General features: G+C 48.4%; 1 protein-coding gene across 1 annotated transcript; it reads left to right on the top strand.

The window, feature by feature from the left end:
• On the top strand, positions 1-24,071 carry LOC8027753. The gene is made up of 8 exons (XM_040208091.3): positions 1-251; positions 2,484-2,588; positions 9,666-9,850; positions 10,095-10,198; positions 10,971-11,064; positions 16,355-16,537; positions 18,611-18,733; positions 23,843-24,071. Exons 3-8 carry the CDS (start codon positions 9,743-9,745, stop codon positions 23,960-23,962), a joined length of 732 nt encoding a protein of 243 aa, XP_040064025.1. The 5' UTR covers positions 1-251; positions 2,484-2,588; positions 9,666-9,742; the 3' UTR covers positions 23,963-24,071.
• The last annotated feature ends 266 nt before the right edge of the window (positions 24,072-24,337 follow it).

The following is a 24,337-nucleotide window of genomic DNA, read 5'->3' as shown; positions in this document are numbered from 1 at the left end:
TCTCTTGCCTGGAGACTCCGAGGAAGATGCAGACGACGAAGAAGGCGAGCGCGGCAGCGACGACGGCGGCCCTCCTCGCCCCGCTGCCAGGCTCTGGTGCTTCGTGCGGTCCCTGCGAGGCGTCGCTCCGGCCGCCAGGGGCACTCCGGCCGCGAGTCCCTTGCCGAGGGGGCTCTGCTCGGCGGTCGTGTACCAGGGGATACAGGTCACGTGGCACGACTCGCAAGCCTCACTCGTCACATCATCCCTGGGTACGTGCGCGAGGGCTGACCTCGGCGAAAATTCAACGCACTAAAATATTATTTTATACCCGTACTCACCTTAAAAACCGTAGCAAAAAAAAATGTTGTTTTGTTAAACGTTTGAGAATCTTTCTTTTTATGTGCTGAATGAAGATGCATTAACTGCATCTTGAAAATTCGTTTTATGTTATCAAGACGTGCACGTTTTAAACTCGCAAATCATCGCTTCTTTCTGAGACAGCGAAACCTCGGAAGAACTACTTTGCACAGCGCATGAATCGTGCGCAAAACGTCCTGTTTTCTTAATCTGACAACGAGTATAGTATTGTACTTTCCTATTATGGTGCAGTTGCCCTCTACTCGTCTTTCGTCCCAATTCTCTCCTCGTCTGGCGTTATCGGAGGTGGGAAGCTCGTGCGGGGAGCGAGATAGCTGAATAACTTCCCCGTCGCTCTAATCTTGACTGTAGACGAGTGCAAGCAGGGCATCTGGCGGCCGCCATGCCTCTGCTTGTGCGGCAAAGTACTATCGTGGACACTGTTAGCTATAACACGGCAGCGGCGGCCGTCCCGTACCCCCAGCGCCTCATAGCAGGCGCCGTCCGAAACCCCGCGCATGCGCCGTGTGGCGGACTCGCTCTTCCCGCCTGCGAGCACACCCTCGCTTTGTCGTCTGCTAGGCACAGAGCAGACGACGCCAAAGCGCTTGCCAATTTTCCCTGAACACGGTTCAGCAAACCACCGCGTAAGAGGTGTCCACGGTTGATTCCCTGACTCCGCTGGCTAAGGATAATCATCGCCCCTAATTGTAATATCACGGTAGACTACTTTTTTCTTCTTTTATGGGACAAACTTGCAGTTATACTCTGTTTTACTTTAGGTCTAAACGCAGCGGACGTTACGAGACGATAGGGCCAACCAAAAGCGACAAAAGCTCACTTTTTGCACCTTATTGTGTCCCCCGGTGATGCACTCCGTGACATTGCACCTTTGCGCTATTTGGTTGGCTATGTCGTTTTGCAGCGTACGCTGCATTCGGACTTTAGGTGAAACGGAGTATAAGTCTATTTCTGTATCACACCTGCTGCGCTCAAACTGGTTCGCGAGCGCATATTGTGAAAGATGCATTGCGAAATCCTGTTCCTGAAAAAGCAAAAAAACAACAACAACAACAACAAAACGTAGACAGAGTTAATGCCCCAATGACTCCGCAATCTCCCCCAATCAAAATCGCCGGTTTAAAACGAGTTTGAAACCAGTTCGCTAGGGCCAGGGTACCAGACGAGCAGCACTGTGGCATCGCCTGCTCTGCCCCTACCAGACGACAAAGCGAGGGTGTGCTCGCAAACGGGAAGACCGAGTCCGCCAAACGGCGCATGCGCGGGGTTTCGGACGGCGCCTGCTATGAGGCGCTGGGGGTACGGGACGGCCGCCGCTGCGGTGTTATAGCTAACAGTGTCCACGATAGTACGTGCAAGCGCAAGCTTGCCAAATCTAGGTTCACGCTCACGCTGCAGGGGTTTGCATGCATGGGGCACCAGTCGGGCGCCATATCCTAGCAATGGTCTATACAAGACGAATCTATACTCCGTCCCACTAAAACCGTGCAGTACAGCCAAAGCTACAGGGGAGAGAGTGTATCGCGACGTGTTCAAGAGGAGGGAAAAGAGGAACGGGGGAATCCCAGCCCTTCTACTTCCGTTCCTCCTTTCCCTCCTTTTGAACAAGTCGGCATACGCTCTCGCCCTTGTGGCGTTGGCTGTACTGCATGGTTTTAGTGAGACGGAGTATAGGAAGAGTGAAATAAACGGAGATTTCAACCGCCGCTTCGCTAAAGTCTCCCAATGCTCCCTATTTAGCAGAAACAAATTAAACTTCGGATTGTTGTAAGGAGTTGGCACGTACTGCGTAGGTTTGTGGGTTTTAAAGCGTAAATATATATTTAAATATATATATATATATATATATATATATATATATATATATATATATTACGAAATTTGTAGTTCCCACCTTTTGTCCAATAGTCTATCCGTCTGTGCATTTATCGCCATATTTAGCGGGGAAACTGACGTCGCTCGACTTATATATACACAAATTTAAGTTCCTTGCTGAATCTACTAAACAAATGATTAAATTAAAGGTTGTTCTTCACTTCCAGAAACAAAACAATTTGTGTTCTAAGCAAATTTTTAAAAATTCGTTTTTTTTTTCTTTTTTATTTGGCCCTCTGTTGTTCCAGCAGCTTCGGGAGACCTCGAGAGGCTGGCTTCTCTGCGCGACTTCGAGCCCCTGCTTGAACTGCACGTTCACGCGGTCAGCGCGAACGTGACTAAGGGCTCCACAGGTAAGAGCGCAGGCGGTTTCTTGATGTCGACAAACATATAAGTATCTTCTGAAGCAATGGTGAGGGTGGAGACTGTACTTTGTCTCAGCTTAAGTCCAGACGCAGCCGACGCTACGAGCTAATGAACAAATCAAGCAACGTCGTAAAAGCAAGTCACTGGAATCCATCAGCTCTTTGCGTCGGCTGCGTTAAAAAGGCGATGCAACGAGTTTTATACTTTGCGCTAATACCGCTTAGAAGGGATCCTTGAAGTTAATGACCTGTAAAACACCCGTTTGTTTTTCATTACACACAATCAAAGTCGCAGACAAAATGAAAAAAAAAATGAAAAAAGGTCCGAGGACATTTAAGCACTTCTTATGAGTTGTGAATGCGAAAGCACATCGTTGCAGCTAATTTCAGGAGGTCTAATAAAACGCAGTGACAGCGAAATCAGTGACAGCGACGAACATACTAACTTAGCTCCAGCTCGAGTGACGACGAGGCAGCCGTTCTCGGCGAAGTTTGCCTTGCCAGCGAAAAGGCCCAGGATATCGCGTTACGTCGAAGGCATTGTGCAGCGCCTATTCGGATGTAGAGCTAGGTATGTCGTTTGTTCGTTTTGCAGTTTCTGTAATGTAATTCGAATAATTCGAAGACAATACGCCAAACACTCCGCAGATGGAAGTCGCCTTCGGAGATGCTGATCGCTTTGCGGCCTAGGTGTTTGGTATTGCTTAATAGCGTCCTATACGGCTCGTACAGGCGTCCTACCGCTCGTACAAGTTGTCTCCATCTGACTTATATAACTGTAAGGAACAATTAATTGTGTCTTAACGTCGGGGTCACCGTTAATCAAGTAGTAAACAATCAATCTTTTTTTATCAAAGCATAAACTTCATGCCTTTAGCAAGATAGCAGTGGGAACCGAAAATCTTAAAAAGCGAGAGCAGACGTTCTGGAAGCGGTGGCGCTGGGAGCGTTATGCTCGATTTGCTCCGCAGCGCGTGCCGCCGGGATGGATCACGTGACCGATCGCTCACGGAGGCCCACCAGTGGACCCACCGCTCGACGGCCGCTAGCGCGGAGCGCTTGGCATTTGCCAGGGGAAGGGACTATTAGTTTGTCTGCAGCGTAGTGGCGTAGATGGCCAGGTTTCGCTGCTGCCGAGGTAGCGGCCGACGGCCACGCGCGCGTTCTTGTGAAGTGGCCACGCCACGCTGAGTTTGGCCGTGCACCCTCTCCGGAGTTTGCCCGAGAGGGCTGTGCCGCTGTGTGGCCAGGTCCGAACTTCTGAAGGCTGTTTCACATGCTGCGATTCTCGTCGGAAATCTGTGCGATCTCCAGTAAATGTGCGATTAACATCGCAGTCGCGCTTTCGCAGAGGCTCTGCAACTGGTTTCCACCAAGTTGGTATTTCGTCGCAGAGTCGGTGCGATCACTTCATTGTCAAGCAGCCGTTCATTAGCCAGCTTTCATACGCGAATGTTGCGTATTCGAAAATAAATTTAGACACCTTAAAAGTTTTGGCTTAATGCTTTATTATTAAAAATTTCTAATTACATATTCTATTCGTAAAACATCTGTGTTTATTAAGACGTTTTTGTTGTATTTTAGGCAAAGTCAAACGTGTCGCGTCCGTGTCCGAACAGCCGGCCGCGCCGACAGAAATCGCGCGGTTGTTTGAGCATTTGAAACCAAACATTGTGATCGCACTCGGTGCGCCGGCTGTCGCACCGATTATTTTCGCAACAGTCGTTGCATGTGAAACAGACTTTACCCGCGGCCGGGCCGCTGCATGCGCTGCGCCGCCATGGAGAGGGCTTCTCTGGTGGTGTTTTTCCGAACTACGCCGCGCGAGAGCCAATGGGAGCCTCGTTCCTTGATTACGCGCGCCAGCCAATGGGAGCCTATCCATCAGATTGCGGCTTCACGTCCCTCCATTGGGACAGGGGAGTTTAGGTGCCGTTTGGCGAGGCTTCAAAGCTGATGACGTTGTTTCGCTCTATGGGACCAGCTACTTCTTTCGCATTAAAACGAGCAGCGTTCATCCCCTCAACCCGCAGCCGGAACAAGCGTCCACCATATCTGGAGCCGAGTATTGCCGTCAATGTCGATCATAGCCACGCGCTAGGGTTGGCAAAGCACAGGACACGCGCTGAGTTCCAGACATTCTTATGGCTTGGCTATTGTCGTCATTGCAGCAATTGGACACGGGCCACTGCCTGAATGCTTCTAAAGCTATCGATTATCACGAGCCCAAATCGAGTGCCCACGCAATCCTTGCTCATGTCCAATCTATGGGATGCATTCAAATACCCTCAATGGGCAATACTGCGACCGCCCAGCTACGTCATCAATTTTCGCGAAGGAGAAATTAAATTAAAACGCTCACTCTGTCCTTGAAATTGTACCGAAACAAAGGAGTTTATTGGCCAGTGGCTTTCCGTGCGAGTATCCTTGAGTCCCACTAGTGCCAGTAAGCTCGTGTAAAGTGAAAAACATTCCAATAAAATATCGTTGCACCACCTCTTTAAGGTAAAGTGAAGTATAGCCGGTGAATATTGAGCATTTTATTAAAGGGAAGCTACGGAGCTTCTTGGGAAAAATGAGTTAGAAGTGAATTCTAGTGTATTTTTACCCTGTGAACCCGAATACCCAAAACATTTGCTGCGTAAATATCAGACAGTCGCTGTCCGTGACGTCATCGACGGCTCTTTTGGCTGCCCAAGGCTAGGGGGGCGGGGCTTCAGCCCTATTTTGAAATTGCTCCTGTGGCTCTCCGGCGCGTCGCATTGGAATATAATTTTGATATATGTTATTCTAAAGGCCAAATGAACGAAATTCAAGCGTTTTTTCTCAAATGTAGAAGTGCCCCATCTTCCCTTTAAATCTGACACTGGAGAAAAAAGTACAAGGACAGAAACACACTTGTGTTTCTGCCCTTCTCCCTTTTTCCTCAGTCTCGGTTTTACCAAAATGTACATTTATATTCAAACTTGTATTTCCTTTTTAAAAGAAATGGAAAAGGCAAAATAAAATGCGAGCCGTTGTAAAAAAAGAAAAAAAAAAGAAAAAAAACCCAGTTGAGACGAGTCTGGTTGAGTTGCCATTAAAACGTATGTGCGTTTTAGTGGCAACCCAACATAAAAAAATATATTGCTTCACAAAGAGAAGAAAAGGCTCATGGTATACATTGTTATATTTTATAGCGCAAATACGATCTCACTAAAAACAGATTTATGATTTCTATGCAGTAAGTTAAAAATGACACGGAGCAACAGTTTTTTTTATGTCTCATATTTCGTGTGATTTCCGGTTGGTTTTTCCAGCATTTGTTCCTGCCTTTATGTGTTCGACAAACCGTCTGCGTTGGAAGAAAAAAGAGCGCGAGTGCCCATCTAGTAAAATTATTTCATTGTGTGCGTTAGATAAATGGTTAGATGGATCTGTACTCAAATTAATGAATTCGAGAATATATCTATACGTCAACGTACACTGCTTGACATTAGTAAATCAACGAACCCCGTGAAGTCCAGGAATGTTGACTTTACGGAGTTCGTGCCTCGCGCACCTTGCAGATAGCTAAAGTTACACAAACTACAGAAAATTCAGCAGAAGCAAAATACATACATACATGAAAGATATTGAGGTTTTACAGGTTTACATAAAATACTATACAAAAATTAGATACAATGACTGAAGATTTATAGAGTAAATGACCACGTCATCTAGGCAATATCTATTGAGCAATGAGGGTGATTGTTTTAAATACTGGAAACTGTAGTTTCTGCGAATAGGAAACACTTTCCATTCCTCGAACTACGGGTGCAGGTGATGGGGATATTTTTAATAATCTTGATGTTTGTTAAAGAAAGGTAATCAACTCAAGAGCAGAGAAATTAAATGGTCAAGTCAAAACATAGAATCGATGTATATGTATGATTTTATATCGTAAAAATAAAGTTTCTCTGTGAGGTAAAGAAATAAAGGATTCCAATAAGATGCAGAACTATTTTTTTAAATAATATTTTGTTAAGATGTTTTCTAGCGTATCCACTCCATTTAACGACGCGATGTCAAACGTCCCGAGTCTCGCCGTCAACACTCTCCTTGTCCTTAGGGTAGCCAATTCAAATAAAAGGACTTTTTTAATGTTTTTTCTCGCCGAATAAAGCCAATTCGAACTCATCGCCAAAAAGATTCTAATTCCAATTCTAAAGCATAATTTCCACGAATATCGCCTGCTCCTTTAGCAGACGAACTGTTCAGTCACGGTGGGGATGCGGCCGCCACATTTAGCGCTTCCATTCTAACAAAACGCGACAAAATCTGATTAGTTCTACCAATTTGCCTTCACGCCCTTTCTGGAAGGGGAAATGTTTCTTTCTTCAGTTCTGTAAAATTACCAAACGCAGCTCCCCCCCCCCCCCCCCCCGAAAAAAAAAAAAAAAAAAAAAAAATTGCCCCTTTTTTACACACTTTACGAAGCCATTGCGTATTTCCATTGCCAGGGGGTGCGACCTGCACCGATCGTCTGCAAACGCGGTTCTGTAAAAGCCGTTTCAAGGAAAACGATCCGTCCAATCTCTTATTTCAAGGTACCGATCGCTTGGTCTATCGAATGTGTTTTATTCTATTTCCCTAAAACTTTCTAGTATCGATAGTCTCATCAATTTTTTTTTTTTTTTTTTTTGGTTTGAACGCGAACATGAACCGCTTGTCGCCGGCGCTTTGCAATGGAACGCGTTGGGGGAGTGAATAAAGACAAAGTCAGATAGCTATAGCTTCGCTCCTAGTACCAGTGTTGCACAAAATACTCAATAAGAGTATTCAAGTTAAGTTACTAAATACCTGCTTCATAAAGTATTTAAAATACTACTCAAGTTACTTTGACTGTAAAGTATCTTGAGTAGAATACAAATACTTCTTAATGTAATTCAATTACTTTTGAAGATACTTCCGCATTGCGTAATTTGTATCAACGCCAGTGAAGATGACAATTATACAGCTGCGCAAATCTGGGTTACCAGAATGGTTTATTAGCACGCAACAACACAAAACGAAAAAAAAAGTATCGTAGGGCTATTTTATGCAGTCCAACTATAAGAAGCAGGATAGTGTCACGAATGACAAATGATGAGGCGGCGAATAACTAAAGAAACTATACGTTTAATGGGGCGAACTTCTGCCCAAAACAAAATAGAGAAAGGCTAGCGGAGCAGTCGTCGATGTCGGCGAAACAGCAGGATCGAGCGCTGGGGCAAGACTGACTCCGGACCGCCGCTCGGAGCACCTTTTGACCCGCGTCGGTTTCTGGAACATTCGGCGTAGAACGTTCGGCGCGTAGGACATTCGTAACTCGATCCGACGACACGGTTCTCGAGCTTACAAGAATGTGAAGTTGAAAGAATAAATAAAAGAGGAGTTAGGTCCCTGGTATCGAACCGGGAGCTTTCGAGCGAGAACCAAGCACAGCAACCATTCGGCCACGTGCTCGCTCAGCAACGCGCGTGGCAATGATGCATGTTGCAAAACATTCCTGGGACAACAAGAAAGAGGTCTCTTTAGCTATTGGGGAGGAGATCAGACCGTGGAGCCCCAAGCGGTTAACTTTAGAACTACATGGATGGGGACAACAAATGCAATGACTCAGCGCTCGGCTGACTTAACTAAACCCGGCGTCAGCGTTCGGCTAAGGTTCGTGTTCTCCGGTGTGAGGGAGGGGGGGGGGGGGGGGGGGGTCTTTTGTTTCCACTCCGGCCTGCATAACAATGCAGCATGCACGGTGCCCAGCTCAGCACAAAAGCCCAACTGTGTCAAGCTCGCATCCTCTCATGACTGCTTTCTTGAGAGATCCGGCACTTAACGTCACTTTGCTAATTGTAAGTATTTTTACATTACACTGTACCCCACCCTTTATTAAAAAAAATATAACATGGCCATGCCCACAAGGCCTGTGGGCATGTGCACAGGCCTTGTGTTGGGTAAGCACCGAGGTGTTGGGGCAACAAACGGGTCAGAGCGCCTCGCCAATAATGACATCGCCGAATATCACGTCCTGCTGCACACCTTAGACACATCGTGTACCTATAATTCATATTCCCTATAGGGGGAGTTCACTATAAACGAACTTGGGATACGAATATGAGTGACTGGATAATAAAGAGAACCCACATAATATCCACGGCACTGATTCGCACCTTCTTCAAGTATGTTGCGTTCAGAGAGGCACTCAACGTTGGGGGACACTTTGTTGGCATTTTGAGGGGTCATACAGCTCGTAGTTCGCTTCCTGTCCTGGTCTCTGCTTATCAATGTTCGCTTACAGACAGTGTTCGCGGGAGCAATAGGCGACGGATTGACGACGAAGAGAAAATATACAAAAAAGCAAACCAAAAATGTTTTTTTTGTATGTGTGCCCCCTACTCATTTTCTTTTATTTGTTATTTTCTTGTCACTCAAGTCTGCATTGTTGTCGTAGGTCGTTTGCCGGTCTGCCTCAGTGTGGCAATCTTTACTTCCGTAAAACCACTCCTTTTGTTAGAAGATTTTTTGGGGAAAACTTTTGGAAACAAGAGGCGCCTTTGGGAAGGCGAAGAGAAAACCTTCATTTACGAACTTTGGGCTGAAATATGAGTCACAATCGGCAAGAAAGCGATGTTTTCACGGGCTCAGTCAAAGTCACCGTAGGCAATTGGAGGTAGCAACAGCTAGGATATGGTTGCCCGAAAGAATGTTCACGCTTGCTCGTGCCACGCCCACGCCACTTTATACCGAAACACTCGGAAAATGGCGGAATGCCAAAAATGGTGTTTGAGATAATGAGTACAAGATACTTAGAAATGTATTTAAGATAGAGTATCAAATACTCTCGATCAAAATTATTTGCAAGATACCAAGATACTTCAAAAAGTATTTAAAATACAGTATCTTGAGTAGAGTATTTGAAATAGGCACAAGTCTGGCTCCTACCCATTAATAATTCCAGTCGGAGCTCGGGGTTCTCTCGCCCTCGCGCGCTCGCGTTTTTTTCTCTCCCTGGGTTTCTCGTTGCATGTCCTCTCGTCAAGGGACCGTTCCATGGTCGCGCCTCAGGTGGTTCCGGTCGGCGCCCCAGTGCTGCCCTGCGGTCGCTGCTTCGGGCTCCCCAGGGTACGGTCGAGGGGTTCGCCATGCGCTCGGCCCGCTGGCTGGCCGACCGGCACGTCGACGGCCTGGTGCTCGAACTGGGGCGCTCGGTGCAAGCGCTGCCCACGGAGCTCATCACGCGCCTCGCCGAGGTATACGTCGAACACATCCTCATTGTATTGGCATTGGTTTACTGCAGAAGCTATCCGTGACGGTGCTGCGCTTAGTGGAGGCGCGCGAACACATGCAATGAAGGCCCATGCACAGAGTTGCGTTTGAGAGCGTTTGAGCGCGTGGATTCCAGGGATTGGCCCTAGATCTCTTTTGACCGTACACATTACTCAAATAATGCGCTAATCCGAGCCGGCCGAAGCTGACGGCTGCCCGTCGATGCAGCTTTGTCACCGTCAGCTGGGTCGCGTGGGCAAGTCGTTCACCCTGCTACTGCCCGGGTCGACGTCACTCTTCGTCCAGTACGACTTGGACGCCCTGCTTACCACGTGAGGATCCCGCAAGACTGCGCACTTTTCTCGAGTTCCACAAATTAGCGTTCCGACAGTTTCGGAACAAACACCAAAGGCGATGGTATTTTCATGCCCTGGAAGTTGCGCTTTCATCGTGCATCTATATAATAGTGTTTTCTTTTTTCTTTTTTTTTTTCGTCGCATACGCGCGAGCGAAGCCAAAGCTACATAAATCCGAGTTCCAACGTTTCGAGATGTGCACGCTAAAACGTTGTTCGAAGCAACGTTCTCCCACTTATGAGCCCCACACGCCGTTTTTAAACCCGTTTATAAATTCCTTCACGTTTAAAAACCCCCACGCAGACGTCACACCGCGGCGGTGTGACGTCATGGTCGGGTGTTGGTGTTCCTTTCGCCCTTCCGGCGGAACGGGGTGTACGTATTGGAAAAGAACGTCGAAAGACGGCTAGAGAAATGTGCCGTATACCAAGCAGCTTTGTATCGGCGCTTATGCACTGTGTAATATAAGCCCTAGATTGCCTAAGCCCTAGAGAGCTATGTTTGGTCAACAAGATATTTTTTCTTACTAAACGTTTTTCCGTTATATTCACTCGTGGCTTATGATGTATCCCTTAACTGCTTCTCGGTTCGCTTCACGGCGTTCTTTTCGGCTAATGTTGTAATCTCAATATCTCCGTAGCGATTATAAGATGTGAAGGACTAGTTTTTGAAGCGTACGATCGAAATCTGTCAGAACGTTTTTGTTGATGTTAACTGGGAGAGCGCGTTTGCGCCCGCGCGTGCTTAGGAGGGGTCTGCATCCGATCCTGAGGACAGACGCTGACGGCGCCCGCCCAGTTGCCACCTGTCCGTCACCTCTCAACGCGCCCGACTTCGGAATCGTGAGTGAACTTCCTTCACCTGTCATGTGATCGAATTCGAGGAACGGTTTAAACAAAAACGAAGACGTACTTTTTCCCGACATTGTCAGGACTTTAGACCGAAGAACACGGATAATGAACAACAGAGAGAAAGGCCTCTCGTTCGTTTTCATTGTTAATTCACCCACTTTTTTAAGTACGTTTAGCGGATGAGTATGAAACGTATACTATACTATATGTGTGGTGAAATTTTATATTCTCGACCCGTCTTGGGTCTTCATAGTGTTAAGAATCCACCAACTCGCCTTGTATCATAGCATCCTTTATACTCACAAAGCCTGGCAGTTCGACGACGGAGCCATAGAGCGCATGGTCACATATTTGGAGCGCCAGGATCTGGTAGCACAGAGCATTTCTTGGGGAAGATGGTAGTGAGTGCATAGCTTTTGCAGCGGCGAGGACGCGCGAGGAACGTGAGGAGCACGAGCGGACATTCCATCGCTCGAGAGAAGTGTGTTTCGGCGTCTCGCCGCAGCGGGGCGCCCGTTACATGACTTTCCTCTCATCCGTTGTCTGCCGCTCTACCTTTTCACTTTCGGCGGCCACGTCTCATGGCGCTCTGCCACGCTTTGTCAGTATAGAGGAGGCTATGCTTGTCTCTTTGTTATCATTTTGGTGCTTTGTTGTCTTCCCTTGTGTGACTTTTTTCCCCTTAGTCTATCTTTATATTGACATGTTTCAGATTAAAAAAAAAAAACATGTATTCTGCATGAAATTTTTCTGCCCCCCTTAATGCGTTAGCATTAGAATGCTCGTTCTGGCGAAAACCCGGCGGTGTCTTCCGTTTGTCAGCTACGGGGAGGAAGGGAGAAGAGCGGGGAGAGGGTGACGCGCATGACGCCCCCATTGGTCCGAAGCGGTGACGTCACCAAGCGACAACCTCTCCCCTTTTTCTACTTCTCTCCCCGTACCTCACAAGCTGAAAGACACGGCCGGATTTTCGTTAAAACGAGCCCTTTCGTGTCCGTCAAAGCCACGCGCACAGCTGGCGCGGAGCCAAAGAGGAGGAGACGCCGCACAACACCTCCTAAATAACAAAGCCGTGGTGGTGAATGAGATGGCTTAATTATAGAAGGCCAACACTGGACACAGATTGGAAAGGACTACCGCATAAGCGTTCGGCTTCCAGTCAAGGTTAAACTTTGAACCGAAGGTTGACGTAATCGTTCTGTCCAATCTGGGCTAAGCGTTGGCCTTCTCTCATGACGCCATCTCATTCAGCACAACGGCCTTGTTAACTAGGAGGTGCTGTGCCGCGGCGCGGTGGAGTGCGGGCGCAGTGACGTCACTACGGTAAGCGGCACCCAAGGCGGTAGCCCGCCGGCCCCCCCCCCCCCCCCCCCCCGCCCCTTAAAGGGACCATGAAATGATTTTAAAATCGAGTTTCATCCACCCCACGTCGTAAAAGGTGTGAAAAGAAACACAAAAACACAAAACTAGGGAGCCAAAAAAAAATTATTTGATATAGAACTTTTAAAAGAAAACTGGACTCTTTTGCGCCTTCCTTCCTTCGCCTGTTCACTACGATGCATCCGCGGAAATGGAGCACGTCAGCCAAATCCAGGTCGCCTATTGGGTAAGAGCCTACCTCACCAGCACCGCGATCGTAAACAATAAATAGCCGGCGAATGTTTCCTAAAAGTTTTGTTAAATAATATTCAGATCCACATTTTGTAGCATAATTAGAGATGTGTGGCGAAAATTGCCAAATTTGATAATGCTGAGAGCCAGGCGCCATCTATCGTGTGGTAAACGAAGCAACTACTGCGCGTGCGCGGTCGGGCAGGGCCGACAGTTACTTGGGTGGCGGCCAGCGACGAACGTTTATTTTCTTTGTTTTCCTTCCTCTCAAAACTCTGACTGACTGAACGTTTATTCTTCTACGTGTTCTTCCCGCGCGTGCCGACTTCAAGCAGCAAGAAAACAGTACTTAAAACAGACCACGACGAACAAGAACGCTGGATCCACCGACTCCGACGAAGCGTATAGGCCTAGCAGGCATTCCGACTCGGCGCTGCGTTGCTTCGTCGCAAGACCGTCTGCCTACGATCGGCTGGCGTGCTAAATGGAATATGCCCACGCGACCCTTGTGGACCCTTCCTGTATTATAGTTCGATCACTGACCTCAATTCTAGATTGAGGTGAGGTCAATCTCTTCCCCTTGTTTTCCGTGGCAGTGTTGACGAACACTCGTCGAAAAGGGACTCTCGTCGATTCTATCTTGTTTTGTGTGATATAGAGCTGAAATAAACGCCGTATGGATTACCTTCGTAACACGGTATGTACACTTTGTTATTGGTATGCCATTTTTATTCTGACAGACTGCACGTCACTGTCGAGCTATAACAGTTCGTGGTCCAACCTTTCTTTGCCGAGCTATAACCCCGGTCCAACCTTACTTTGCCGAGTGTCGCGTCAGTATCGAGTTGCAATCGTAAAAGAACGGTCCCGAAGCGCTTACAAACAGCGCGAATACAAGACTTCCATCAAGCGCGCGCGTCCGCTCCGAGTGTAAGCAGGTATTTACGTGGCTCTTGCTGACACTCGTAGTTCAAACGTATCTTTTTTAACGTCGGCTCGCTCCTGCATCTCCGAGGCCGCGAAAAACGCCATCTACGTCGCTTTGCAAACGACTGACACGGGCCGGCCCTTCTGCCAACAATGACGGGGTGGTTGACTTCTGGAGTCTTCACCGGAAGACTCGCTGCACTTCCCAACAGGCATATCGGCGTATGGGACTAGTCCCATGCTGTCGCTGTAGCGCAACATATCTCATTGAATTTCGCTCAGCTGCGATGCGGCGATGAGAGGCGCCGATTCAGGAAATACGTCGGTGACATCAGCGCAGTAAAACCTACCGGCGCACCCCAACTCGTTGCCGCTAACACTCCCATTCTCCTACTGCCGAGAGAACTTCCGGTTCCGGAAACGGCCTACGTCACGGCTTCTTTTGCGGTCAGTTGGAGAGAATGAAAAAGTCGATATTTCAATAATTTTTTGTGTAGACGTTAATAAACCAAAACGAAAACGGATGCCTGTTCGGCATTCAGTGAACATTGACGGTTTAATGTAAAAGTTATCTGGAAAAAGTAAAAAGGTCATTTCATGGTCCCTCACAACCCCCCGCCCCGCTCTTGTGGCGCCACTGTGCGCGCGAGCTCAGTTGCCGCTCTGCCGTTGCAGATTGTTCTTCGATCTGGGTTTACGTAGGAGCGGTGTGTGGGCTGTGATGTGTGTGAGTCATTAAAACGATGGATACGGTTCACTCTACGAGTAATATGAATGCGGTTTTTTTCCATGAGTAATATGGAAGACCGTATCCAGGGGCGACAACGTACTCTGGCAGGCAGAGTGTACAGTAAAGGGGTAGAAAAGCTACAAGAAGAAGATCCATTGGTGAATTCTTAGGGAATTCGTTAGCAAGACCCTTGGGACGTGACACAAGTCCACCTTTGGGAAACGGCACCTGTGACCCCGTAGCAAGGCCAAGAAGAGGCAGCAAAAACTAAAGGAAGCAAAAGAGAAAGTCAAAAGAAAAAAAGTGAAGGGGTCTGCGTTAGCGTTTTCGAAAGGAGGACGTATGTGGCGCTTCCCAGGGTCATGCTAACCTATTCCTTAAGAATCCACCAAAATATCTTCCTGTAATTTTTACTCTTATCTTCTTTGATTCCTAGCAGAATAGCCGCTCCCGGCTTCGGCACTAAAGCAATAAAGCAGTGCAGATCTCTATGAAGGTATTAAATAATAATGCACGTACGAGTGCTTTATACATAATTATACAATGCATAGGTGCATGGTTTAGATTTTTTTTAAAAGAAAGAGTAGAGATCAGGTTGTTTTTGTCCCGGAACTCGATGGGCACCTTGGAGGGTGTCTACCGTCGGGAACTGGGGGTGATCGTGGAAAGTGTGGCCCGGATGCAGGTGGGAGATGAAGACTTCTTGTTGCGGCCGACCGCGAAGGGTTAACGGACTTGGAGGCGAAGTTGTAATGAATGCAACAAACAAAAATAAACTTTACTTCAACAAAAATAAACATTTACTGAAAATTAAATGACACACTGTAACCAACTGCCGCGCATGGCTTGCATAGTTAAGCAGTTACGAAAACGAACACCTCGGCGTCAAGTGTCCTGCGTACGTTGAGGACGGCAGCTAAGCCGCAGAGCAGGGGCTGGCGCGCACGACGGAGGTAACGCGCAAACCGCGGGAAAGAAATACTGGGCCACTCGGGCCCGTTCAAACTCAACGATTTTCCGTCCGGTCGGGGGTTATGACAGCGTGCCGAAATCTGTCCCATCAAATCAGGGTTTAGTTAGAATCCCACTGGGTACAGACCCCGACACACTCTCAACAAATCGAATGGACAAAACCACCCTCACCATGAGGCCAAAAGGTCAGCTCCCAAGGACAGGTCCCACGGCTAGAGCCCGAAAATTGATGCACGAGCCCTGGTAGGTTCAGGGTCGGAGAAAATAAACGGACTCCGAAGATTCAAGCGACAATCGCCAGGACGTGCCTCACGGAGTAAACCGTCCCTCGGAGTGTGGGCGTTAGGCACGTTAAAAGCAATAGATAGACGGATAACTTACCAAAAACAACACACGTGTGTCTCACGAATAAAAGCGCCGCGAAGGACCACCCAGGGTTACAAGAAAACGAAGACCACCTTTGGGGTTCATCCGAAGTTGCGTTTACGTCTGCGCGTAAACATCGGTCGCGCTCGGAGCCGCTCCGGCTAGACTCCCACAGCCACTGGAACATGATGCGCGGTGTCCGCCGGTGTCGCCTGCGCCGAGACCCGCGTGCGCGACACTTCGTCCAGTTTACGAAGCGGCCTGCCCGTTGATGAGGTCACTTAGGAGTTTTGCTGGCTGTTTAGCTTTGCGGGTCTGGAGTCCCCGCCCTTGGGTTAGGGGGCAGACCTGCGTCAATGACCCGCCGTGGGAAAGACATAACCGCGCCCGTGGTGAAAAAACTACAGGTAAACAAATTATCTAAACAAAACGCCGTCTCGGCGGCGCGCGAAAATGTGACCACCTTTAGAGCTTTTGGAAAAATATCTTATTTAAATATAAGCACGGCAGGGAAACTTTGGTGGCGTGGGAAACCCCCGAGGGTACTCTGGGAAAACTCTGGGTTCCCAGGAACCCTGTCTAAGACAAACACACGTTCTGGATCGCCGTCACCTGGAACGAGCTAGTCGGTCTCCCAAGAAATGGTTGACATACTCTCCCATCTCGCGCACGCAGGAGCGGGTACTGAACCGAACCCGCGCTGCCTTGGGAGTCCGACGCCAACGCCAGGGCCTGTCGCGGCTGCTGTTCTCGGTCAGTCTGGCCGCGGCTCAGTACACCCTCGACTCGGAACCCAAGGACAACGCAACGGCAGCCTTTAGCCCGGCCTCGTTTCGCGGATACATCACTTATCCGGAGGTAACCGCCAAGAAACACCTCTAGATAAAATGTGGATGAAAGAAGATCCACTGATTCTTCGGGAATGCGTTAGCATGACCCTTGGAAACACCACACACATCCGCCTTTGGGGAAAGCTAACGCTGACCCCTTAACTTTTTTTCTTTTGGATTTCTCGTTTGCTTCCTCTATTTTTTGCTGCCTCTTTTTGGCCTCGTTGCGGGGTCAGTGTCAGCGTTTCCCAAAGTGGGACGTGTGTGGCGTTGCCCAAAGGTCATACTAACCGATTCCCCAAGAACCCACCAATGAATCTTCGTGTAATTTGTTTCACCCCTTTTTTGTTCTCTTCCTGTTGACAGCCCTACCACATTCATGCCATTAGTGAAAGGAACCGTATCCATATCACTCGTGGAGTGAACCGCATCCACCGTTAAAACTACAGGCACATATCACAGGCCAAGCACAGCTACTACAGAAATCCAGAGTGAAGAACAACTGGCGACAGCACAGGCGTCAACTGAATATGCTCGCATTCCACCGCGCCGCGGCGCTGCACCTCCAAGATTACAAAGCCGTGCTGAATGAGATAGCATCATCAGAGAAGGCCAACTCTGGGCACAGATTGAACACGACGATTGCGTCAATGTTCGCCTCAAACTTGACTCGAAGCCTAGGGCTGACGCAGCGCTTGTTTCCAATCTGTGTCCAGCGTTGGCCTTCTCTGATTAAGCCATCTCATTCAGCACCACGGCTTTGTTATTTAGGAGGTGTTGTGCGAAGCCTCCTCCTCTCTGGCTCAGCGCCAGCTGTGCGCGTGACTTTGCCGAAAACGAAAGGGCTCGTTTCGACGAAGACCCGGCGGTGTCTGTCAGTTTGTCGGCGCCAGAAAGAGAGGGAGAGGTTGACGCGTCCTCACGACAGCGCTTCGAACCAATGGGAGCGTCGCACGCGACAACTGACAAACGAAAGACACCGCCGGGTCTTAGTCGAAACGAACGTTCTTAGTGTTAACGCATTAAAAAGAAATGCGGTGTGGTTGCGTCCTTCTTGCCTCTCGCGAACTTTTAGCTTGGTATCTTTGCTCGGCCTGGCGGTCGGAATTTGTCCCGCAGTTCAAATTTGGGCGGATTTTCGTACTCGGCCCCCTCGGTGGGACGGTACGGCTAGTGGAGCGCGCTGAACAATGTGCTTCGATATTAAAGTTCGAGGTTCCGGTAGTGATGCCGCATTATGCTCTGTTCACCCTTAAGCTGATACTGCAGCCAAAGCTACAACGGTAGCTAGCCCGCGCTCCTGTCTTTTAAGATGTGCATTTCTAGCGCGAGTGCTCATTTTGTGGAAGAACGCTTCAAAGTAGCGACCTCGAGCTCTTGTGTGAGTGCACGTGGTATTGGCTGCAGTCTCAGCCTAAGGGTGAATGGAGCATAGGTGATATGATAGCCTGTGGCATAGCTGTGGTAACGCTATGCCAAGACGGTTTATGCTTGGTGGCAACTTTTTATTGCATTTCCAAAGAAGCGAAGACCGCGCAGGCACAGCTGAGATCGGCGCTCTATGTGCCCATAGTTAGGTTCCATCGCTAAGAAACATTGTACCCAAGTCATAGGAAACGTCGGCGATCGTTGTTGGCGCGGACTTGAAACATGGTGTGCTCAGGTGGGATTTGATTTATGATACTTTTAAGTTATCAATCTGTCGCGTTACAACCTTGGGCCCTAAACTGGACACGTGACAAAAAAAGTCGGCGAGAAATCAAGCGGTTGTGATTGGCCGCGGCGTTAAGGTCAACCGCGGCGTTGGCCAATCACGGCCGTCCGATTTCTCGCCGAAGTTTTGCCAAGTGTCCAGATTAGGGCCCCTGGTGTGGGTACATTGCCTGCCAACAGGACTTATGCGTGAAACATGTTCGCTAGAGGAAGCGTGACGGCCCATTCTACCCATTCCTTTTAATCATTCTCTCTGTGATCAGCCTTCTGTGACGAGTTTATTGATGAGAACATTCACCGACCAACAAAGAAACATACTTATTGATTGACTAGCCCGGTTGATCGGCCTCATTATGATCTATTCGACTGATCTTAATTCACCCCACAGATGTGCAACCTGGTGTTGTCGGGGGGCTGGAAGGCTCGCCCCAACCTGGACACTGACTGCGCCGAGGCGTTCCTGGGAAAGCAGTGGGTGTCCAGCTTCGCTCCGTTCAGCGGCGACTGGCTCGTGAGTATACATACGACCGGCACCACGTAATCTCCGCATGGCTCTTCTGGCGCATCTCAATACCAGGATGATGTAGAGTGACGCGGGGTATGAAGGATACACCGGTATTGCGTGTTTTCTCGGGGTGATAAGGGGACGCGCGTTCAAGGGCGACACCGTCCATATAGTCGACAAAATCGTAAAAAATGTCAGCTGCGCAACGATATTAAGATACCCGAGACTCACTCTGCAATGGGTTTCTTAAGTTGTCACTGACTGGAGATGGAAGGCCTTAGTACATATTGTCTGCGTCACGTAGAGAGGTGAGGACCGGGTGCAAATTTGACACGAATACTGCGTCAGCGTTCCGCTGGGACTCACCTTCGTTATGCCATACAGACCGCTTTATGGAAAGAGGGCAAGAGAGAAAAAAGGAAGGACTGCTTGGACTTTGCTCCTGGTTGTGTGTTTAGGAACGACCGAGACCCGTATGAACGCCTTGGAATCGTGTGTTTCTCCACGTTTGGTTGTATTCTTCGCGGTTTCCTCTATTTTATTTTTTTTTTCAGATGCAATTAGAGCTAGCGGAATCAATGACGACAATCCCCTGGTCATCTAGACATCATTGTTCGGTAATAGGCTTCGCGATTAACGACTGAAAGCGCAGAATATTATCGGAGGACATCCGTATCGCGCAAGACAACTGTGGCTGCAATGTCTTCAAACTCCATCGCTCTCCGAATGACCAAAACCTCCGGCGGCAGTGGGTTACGTCCGTAAACAGAAAATGCTTTTCCGCGACGTCACCCTCTCGACTGTGCTCGTAGCATTTTGTGAATAGAGCGCGCACCGAAATCAACATGGGCTACGCTCGCAGGGGAGGGGGGAAAGGAGGGGGGTGCAATTTTTCTCGCGAGAATTGCTGTTTCAGCTTGTCACTGTTTGAAACTTAATTTATCCTAATGCTGGTATCCTGCACTGGAAACATTGACTCGATTTTGTCATCTACAACGCTTAGTGGAAGGCTTATTTCCGCCGCCGGGTGTGGCCCTGAATTGCTGAGAAGTTAGTTCCTACCGGTTTTTCTTAATCACGATCTTCTGTGCGATAGCAGAGCGCCGTGAACTTACGTTGAGTGTCACAATTCGACTGAATTCTTTTTATTTTGCAAATCAGTACAACGTAGCCGGAAAAAAACACTTCAATTTGTATTGCTGAAACATGACTATGCATCGATTTCGAATCGTCGAAACATTGGTCGACTCGAATTTCGTTTTCTATTTTCAATTTAATGAGACATCCCCTTCTCGGTTTTATTTTGCCCGAAACATGCTAAAAATACACGCAATTCGCCGTGGAAGATGTTGTAGTGCATCTAAAGCGCTGGATATTCTATTTTGATCATCCAACTTTTTGTACTGGGCTAGAGAACAGCAAAACACCATCCCAGCGCTTCGACACCGGAGCGCCAGAACCGTTCGTTAGGGCGACCATACGCGTGCCACGGTTAAAAACTTTGGTAAAATGTCCTATTACAAATATCACTTCACCAAATAAACACAACGCGTGAAATGGGATTTGCCGCGCGTTACCCAAACAGAGCATGAAGTGAGCTGACGAGAGCCGAGGGATCTATCTGCGCGGTCTCTCCCAGTCTGTCCTACCCGTGACTTCACAAACGATGATGATGATAGCTAGAGAAGCGCCCCCTGTAGGTCGCACGTGCACGCCGCCAATAGGAGCAAACGCCAGAGCTGCTTGTTTGATGTTTATGTTGCGTGCTCCACGCTGCGCATGCGCGTCGCCATCGCCACGCGCCAATCCAAGACCGCTGTTTGGGCCTCCGCGCACGCGCAGAGTTGAAGACGCAGCGCCAACGCACAGTGACTGCGTTCGCTCGTATACGCAGTACAAGAACTTACTAATGACTGAACACGAATCCTATATAGCCGCGATCGCTGACGCGGCATACGCGTTCAATCTGCAACACGCGCTCGCCTTTTTACTTGACATAATAAAATACTAGCTCTACGGCGTTCAATATATACGTGGTGGTACGACGCAGGGTCGGTAAACAGGGTGTTAAAACAAAATATTCAGTGCTTGTTTTGTCTTTTCACCGCGAAAATAAGCTACGCATCGCCAAACTCTCATTCGCCTCCGAAATGCAGCGCCAGTGGTCCGAACCGCATGACAAAATATCAGAATTAACTGTTATCTAATTAAAAAGTTAGAAGTGATTTTATGAAAAGTTTGACAGGAAAATGGCGGCATACGGAGTTCAGTTACAGAAAACGGGCGAAAACTGTCCTTATTTTTTGACTGAAATAGAGAAAAAAATGCTTTTAGCCTTTGAATAAGAGGACGGTTCGGTCTAAACGTCGACATCAGGTTCGGACAAAAGCTCCTTAAAGCGCGAAACACATGTACGACGAAACCGTCCGATCCGACGTCCGACCGCGCAATACGACGGTCGGAGGCGAGGGTTTTCAACGCTCTCCGATGCTACGAAAACCCTCTCCTTCCAAGGTCATTCCGGCAGTCCGCACGTCGGATCGGACTATTTCGTCGTACATGTGTTTCGCGCTTGATAAAGGCGGTATTTACAAGAACCCCCAACCCAGGGTGTAAGATAGACAGGTGGGGAAACGAGAGCCAAATGAGCGACGGGATTGTGTCCCTCTCGGTTTTCTCTTTTTCTGCGGCGCCATCTATGTGGAGCACCGCGAACTCTCACTCCGAGTGGGCGACCGGTGGCGACCGGCTAAAGGGGTGTCCAAACAGGAGACTACAAAACGCACGACTCCGACAAACCGTGAAAGTTGAAGCGGACGCGCCCGCTTCAATTTTCACGATTTGTCGGAGTCGTGCGTTTTGTAGTCTCCTGTTTGGACACCCCTTAAACTGACGGAGATAGTTATTCGTGGATTTTCAATGGAGGACTGTAGTGCTCTCGGTTTATTTTGCGCACTCTCCCATAAAGTTCCGCGCAAATCCGATTCCAATTTTTTTCCTCTCGCCGCAGCGCCATCTGCCGCAACTCGGGGGTACCCGCAAGCAGACGAATACACAATCCGGTCACGGCGCTGCGGTAGGCTTCTATGGGCCGTTTCCCCACCTGTCTATCTTACACCGTGCCCCAACCATTGTTATGAAAACGCGCGAGACACGTGCCCCGAGCGAGTGCTCCGCCGCCATTCGCTTCCAAGGGCCGCTCATTTCAGTGCTGCGCCTACATTTGTTTTTCAAGGGCCGCTCGGGACATGGTGTTCGTGCACTGGCGCGTCTGACGCTACCTGCAAGACGAACGCAAACAGATTGAGGGGTCATTACGGGTGGAAACAGCTGAACATTCAAGGAAGGAGAAAGAGAAAAGACAACCAATCGCTGGACTACCAACTATTTTAATGAATCGCCCTCCTCTTCTACTAAATCTTAGGCTGAACTCCATGGGACGAATATGCTGCGAAAAACCGACGAATTTTGCCCGGCGGCTTTTGCTCTGCGCGTGGAATCAACACAGTGGCTGCTAAGTCGCGCGCAAAGCGAGCGTGCCGTCGGGCGGCGTTCGCCAGTTATTAGAGAGTTTTAGTAGATCGTTCCGATACCTCCGATAGCCCCGATAACGATACTATGCATGCTCAAGGGAGGCGGTGGCGGAGTATCGGGTATCGTTATCGGAGTCATGGGAACGATCTACTAAAACTCTCTATTCATCACATAATTCGTTCCATGGAGTTCAGCCTTTTTTTTAGCTCAGATCGCTAGCGCTTCATTTGGACGGAGAATTAACGCTCGGCGATGCGCTGTTTATTTTTGCGGTGAAAAAACACTCAATAATTCATGACGCACGACCTCATGAACAACGAGGGACGCATTTAACAGGCGGTTTATGAAGGCTAAAATTAAAACGGCCACCATCGTTCTCGAAAAAAAAAATATTAATAACAATAACGTATTTTACCTGCACCGTTTTCGTTAGACGATTGTCACGTTGAAATATGACCGTACTTGCGTTGGACGACAATAACTCAACAATAAAAAAGTATCGAAAAAAATTAGAGCTATTGGCACGAAGCTCTAGAACTCTAGCGCCTTCCAATCGGCAAATAAAGTGATTTGCTATTTTTCCCCAACTCAGGTACGTCAGAATTCAACATGCCGGCCGCCACGAAAAAACGGTACACTTTAAGCCTTTTATATATGTTTTCTCTCTCGGTCTCTCGGCATCCCTCTCTCTCTCTCTCTCTCTTTTGTCCCAATCCTTCTCTTTCCACGTAAATGAGCGAGTCACCGAATTTTCTACGTTACCTCAGGCTCCCGGAAACCAGCGCGCGGCGCAGATTAAGACTTCAAAGCTGCGTCAACGTCCGCCCGAGTCTCAATGTAAGTCATTCGAGAGTTTAAGAGAACCGTTGTTGCACATACGGTACTCCCGCCGGTATGAGCTGCGCATGCGTGAAGCCCCATATGCGCAGTTGAAATCGGCAAGCCACCGTACCGTATCGGATGTGCCAAAACCGGTTCCCTCAAACTTTTTATTAAGAAGGCGGGTGTCTAAGACCGTACGATGACGCGGCGGTCGGTCTTGTTCAGTCTACGCCTCGCGTTGGCCCCTTGTAGGTGACGCAAACAAATCAAGCACAAAGGTCTTGTCCTCTTGGTGTTGGCCAGCACCTCGACAGTGTACTGTCGACACCGGTTATAACAAAGTCAGCGGGAATCAGAAATCACTTCGCTATATCCGTTATTTCGTTATAACTGACTTCGGTTATAACGAAGTGCAAAAGGGAATGGGAAATAGTGATTGCTTCGGTGTAGCCGCTATTTCGTTATAACCGACTTCGTTATAACCGCTCTCGACAGACGCTATGAGCTAATGGAACAAATCAAGCAGCGTCTAAAGCGCGAGTCACTGGGCCTTTTCTGTTTATGGTCGGTTCAGCGACGATGGAACACGCACAGAAACACGACGGACACCAATCACGATGGTGCGTTTTTCACGTTGTCTGATTCGTCCCATCAGATCGCAGCGTCGGCTGCATCTGGACCTGAGCTAAAACGAAATATAGGGACAAATGACGACTGGAAAGCAACGGACAGCTGTAGGACTCTTGTCTTCTTCGGCAGCTCTCCCTGAAGGGGACCCTGCGTGGACTCGCCGTCTTCGACGCCGAGGCCGACGACGTGAGCGGAGTTTGCGGGGAGAAGCACGCCTTGCTCAAGAGGCTCCGAGATCTCATCTCCTGAGCGCCAGAATGTTACCTTGGAGTTATTATTTTTTAATTCAATATCGCTTTTGATAACTGTGAATTGCACCGAATATGTGGTTTCTCATTGATGAAGTATACTTTTTAAAGCTCACCATTTGTTCGGATTAAAGAAAATGTTTTCACAAGTGTCTTTTCAATTGTGCGGTCGGTAAGGCACGCAAAGCCTGAGAACTGGAATCTTTCTTGTCGTTTTATTTTTATTCGGGAGTTACCAGGGCGTTTTGTCGTAACGTTACCGTGATATCGTTATCTCTGTACCAGGCCGAAAATGTACCATAGACAAAAACGTGTCGCTTTGAAATTCCCTCTCACTATCTTTGATTCCTCGGCAGCTCGCTATGTATAAGGGGAC

Source organism: Ixodes scapularis, unplaced genomic scaffold (genome assembly GCF_016920785.2).
Source record: "Ixodes scapularis isolate PalLabHiFi unplaced genomic scaffold, ASM1692078v2 PGA_scaffold12__126_contigs__length_90152505, whole genome shotgun sequence".
Taxonomy (NCBI): Eukaryota; Metazoa; Arthropoda; class Arachnida; order Ixodida; family Ixodidae; genus Ixodes; species Ixodes scapularis.
The sequence above is the reverse complement of the archived record's forward strand: the minus strand, read 5'-3'. Positions and strand labels throughout refer to the sequence as shown.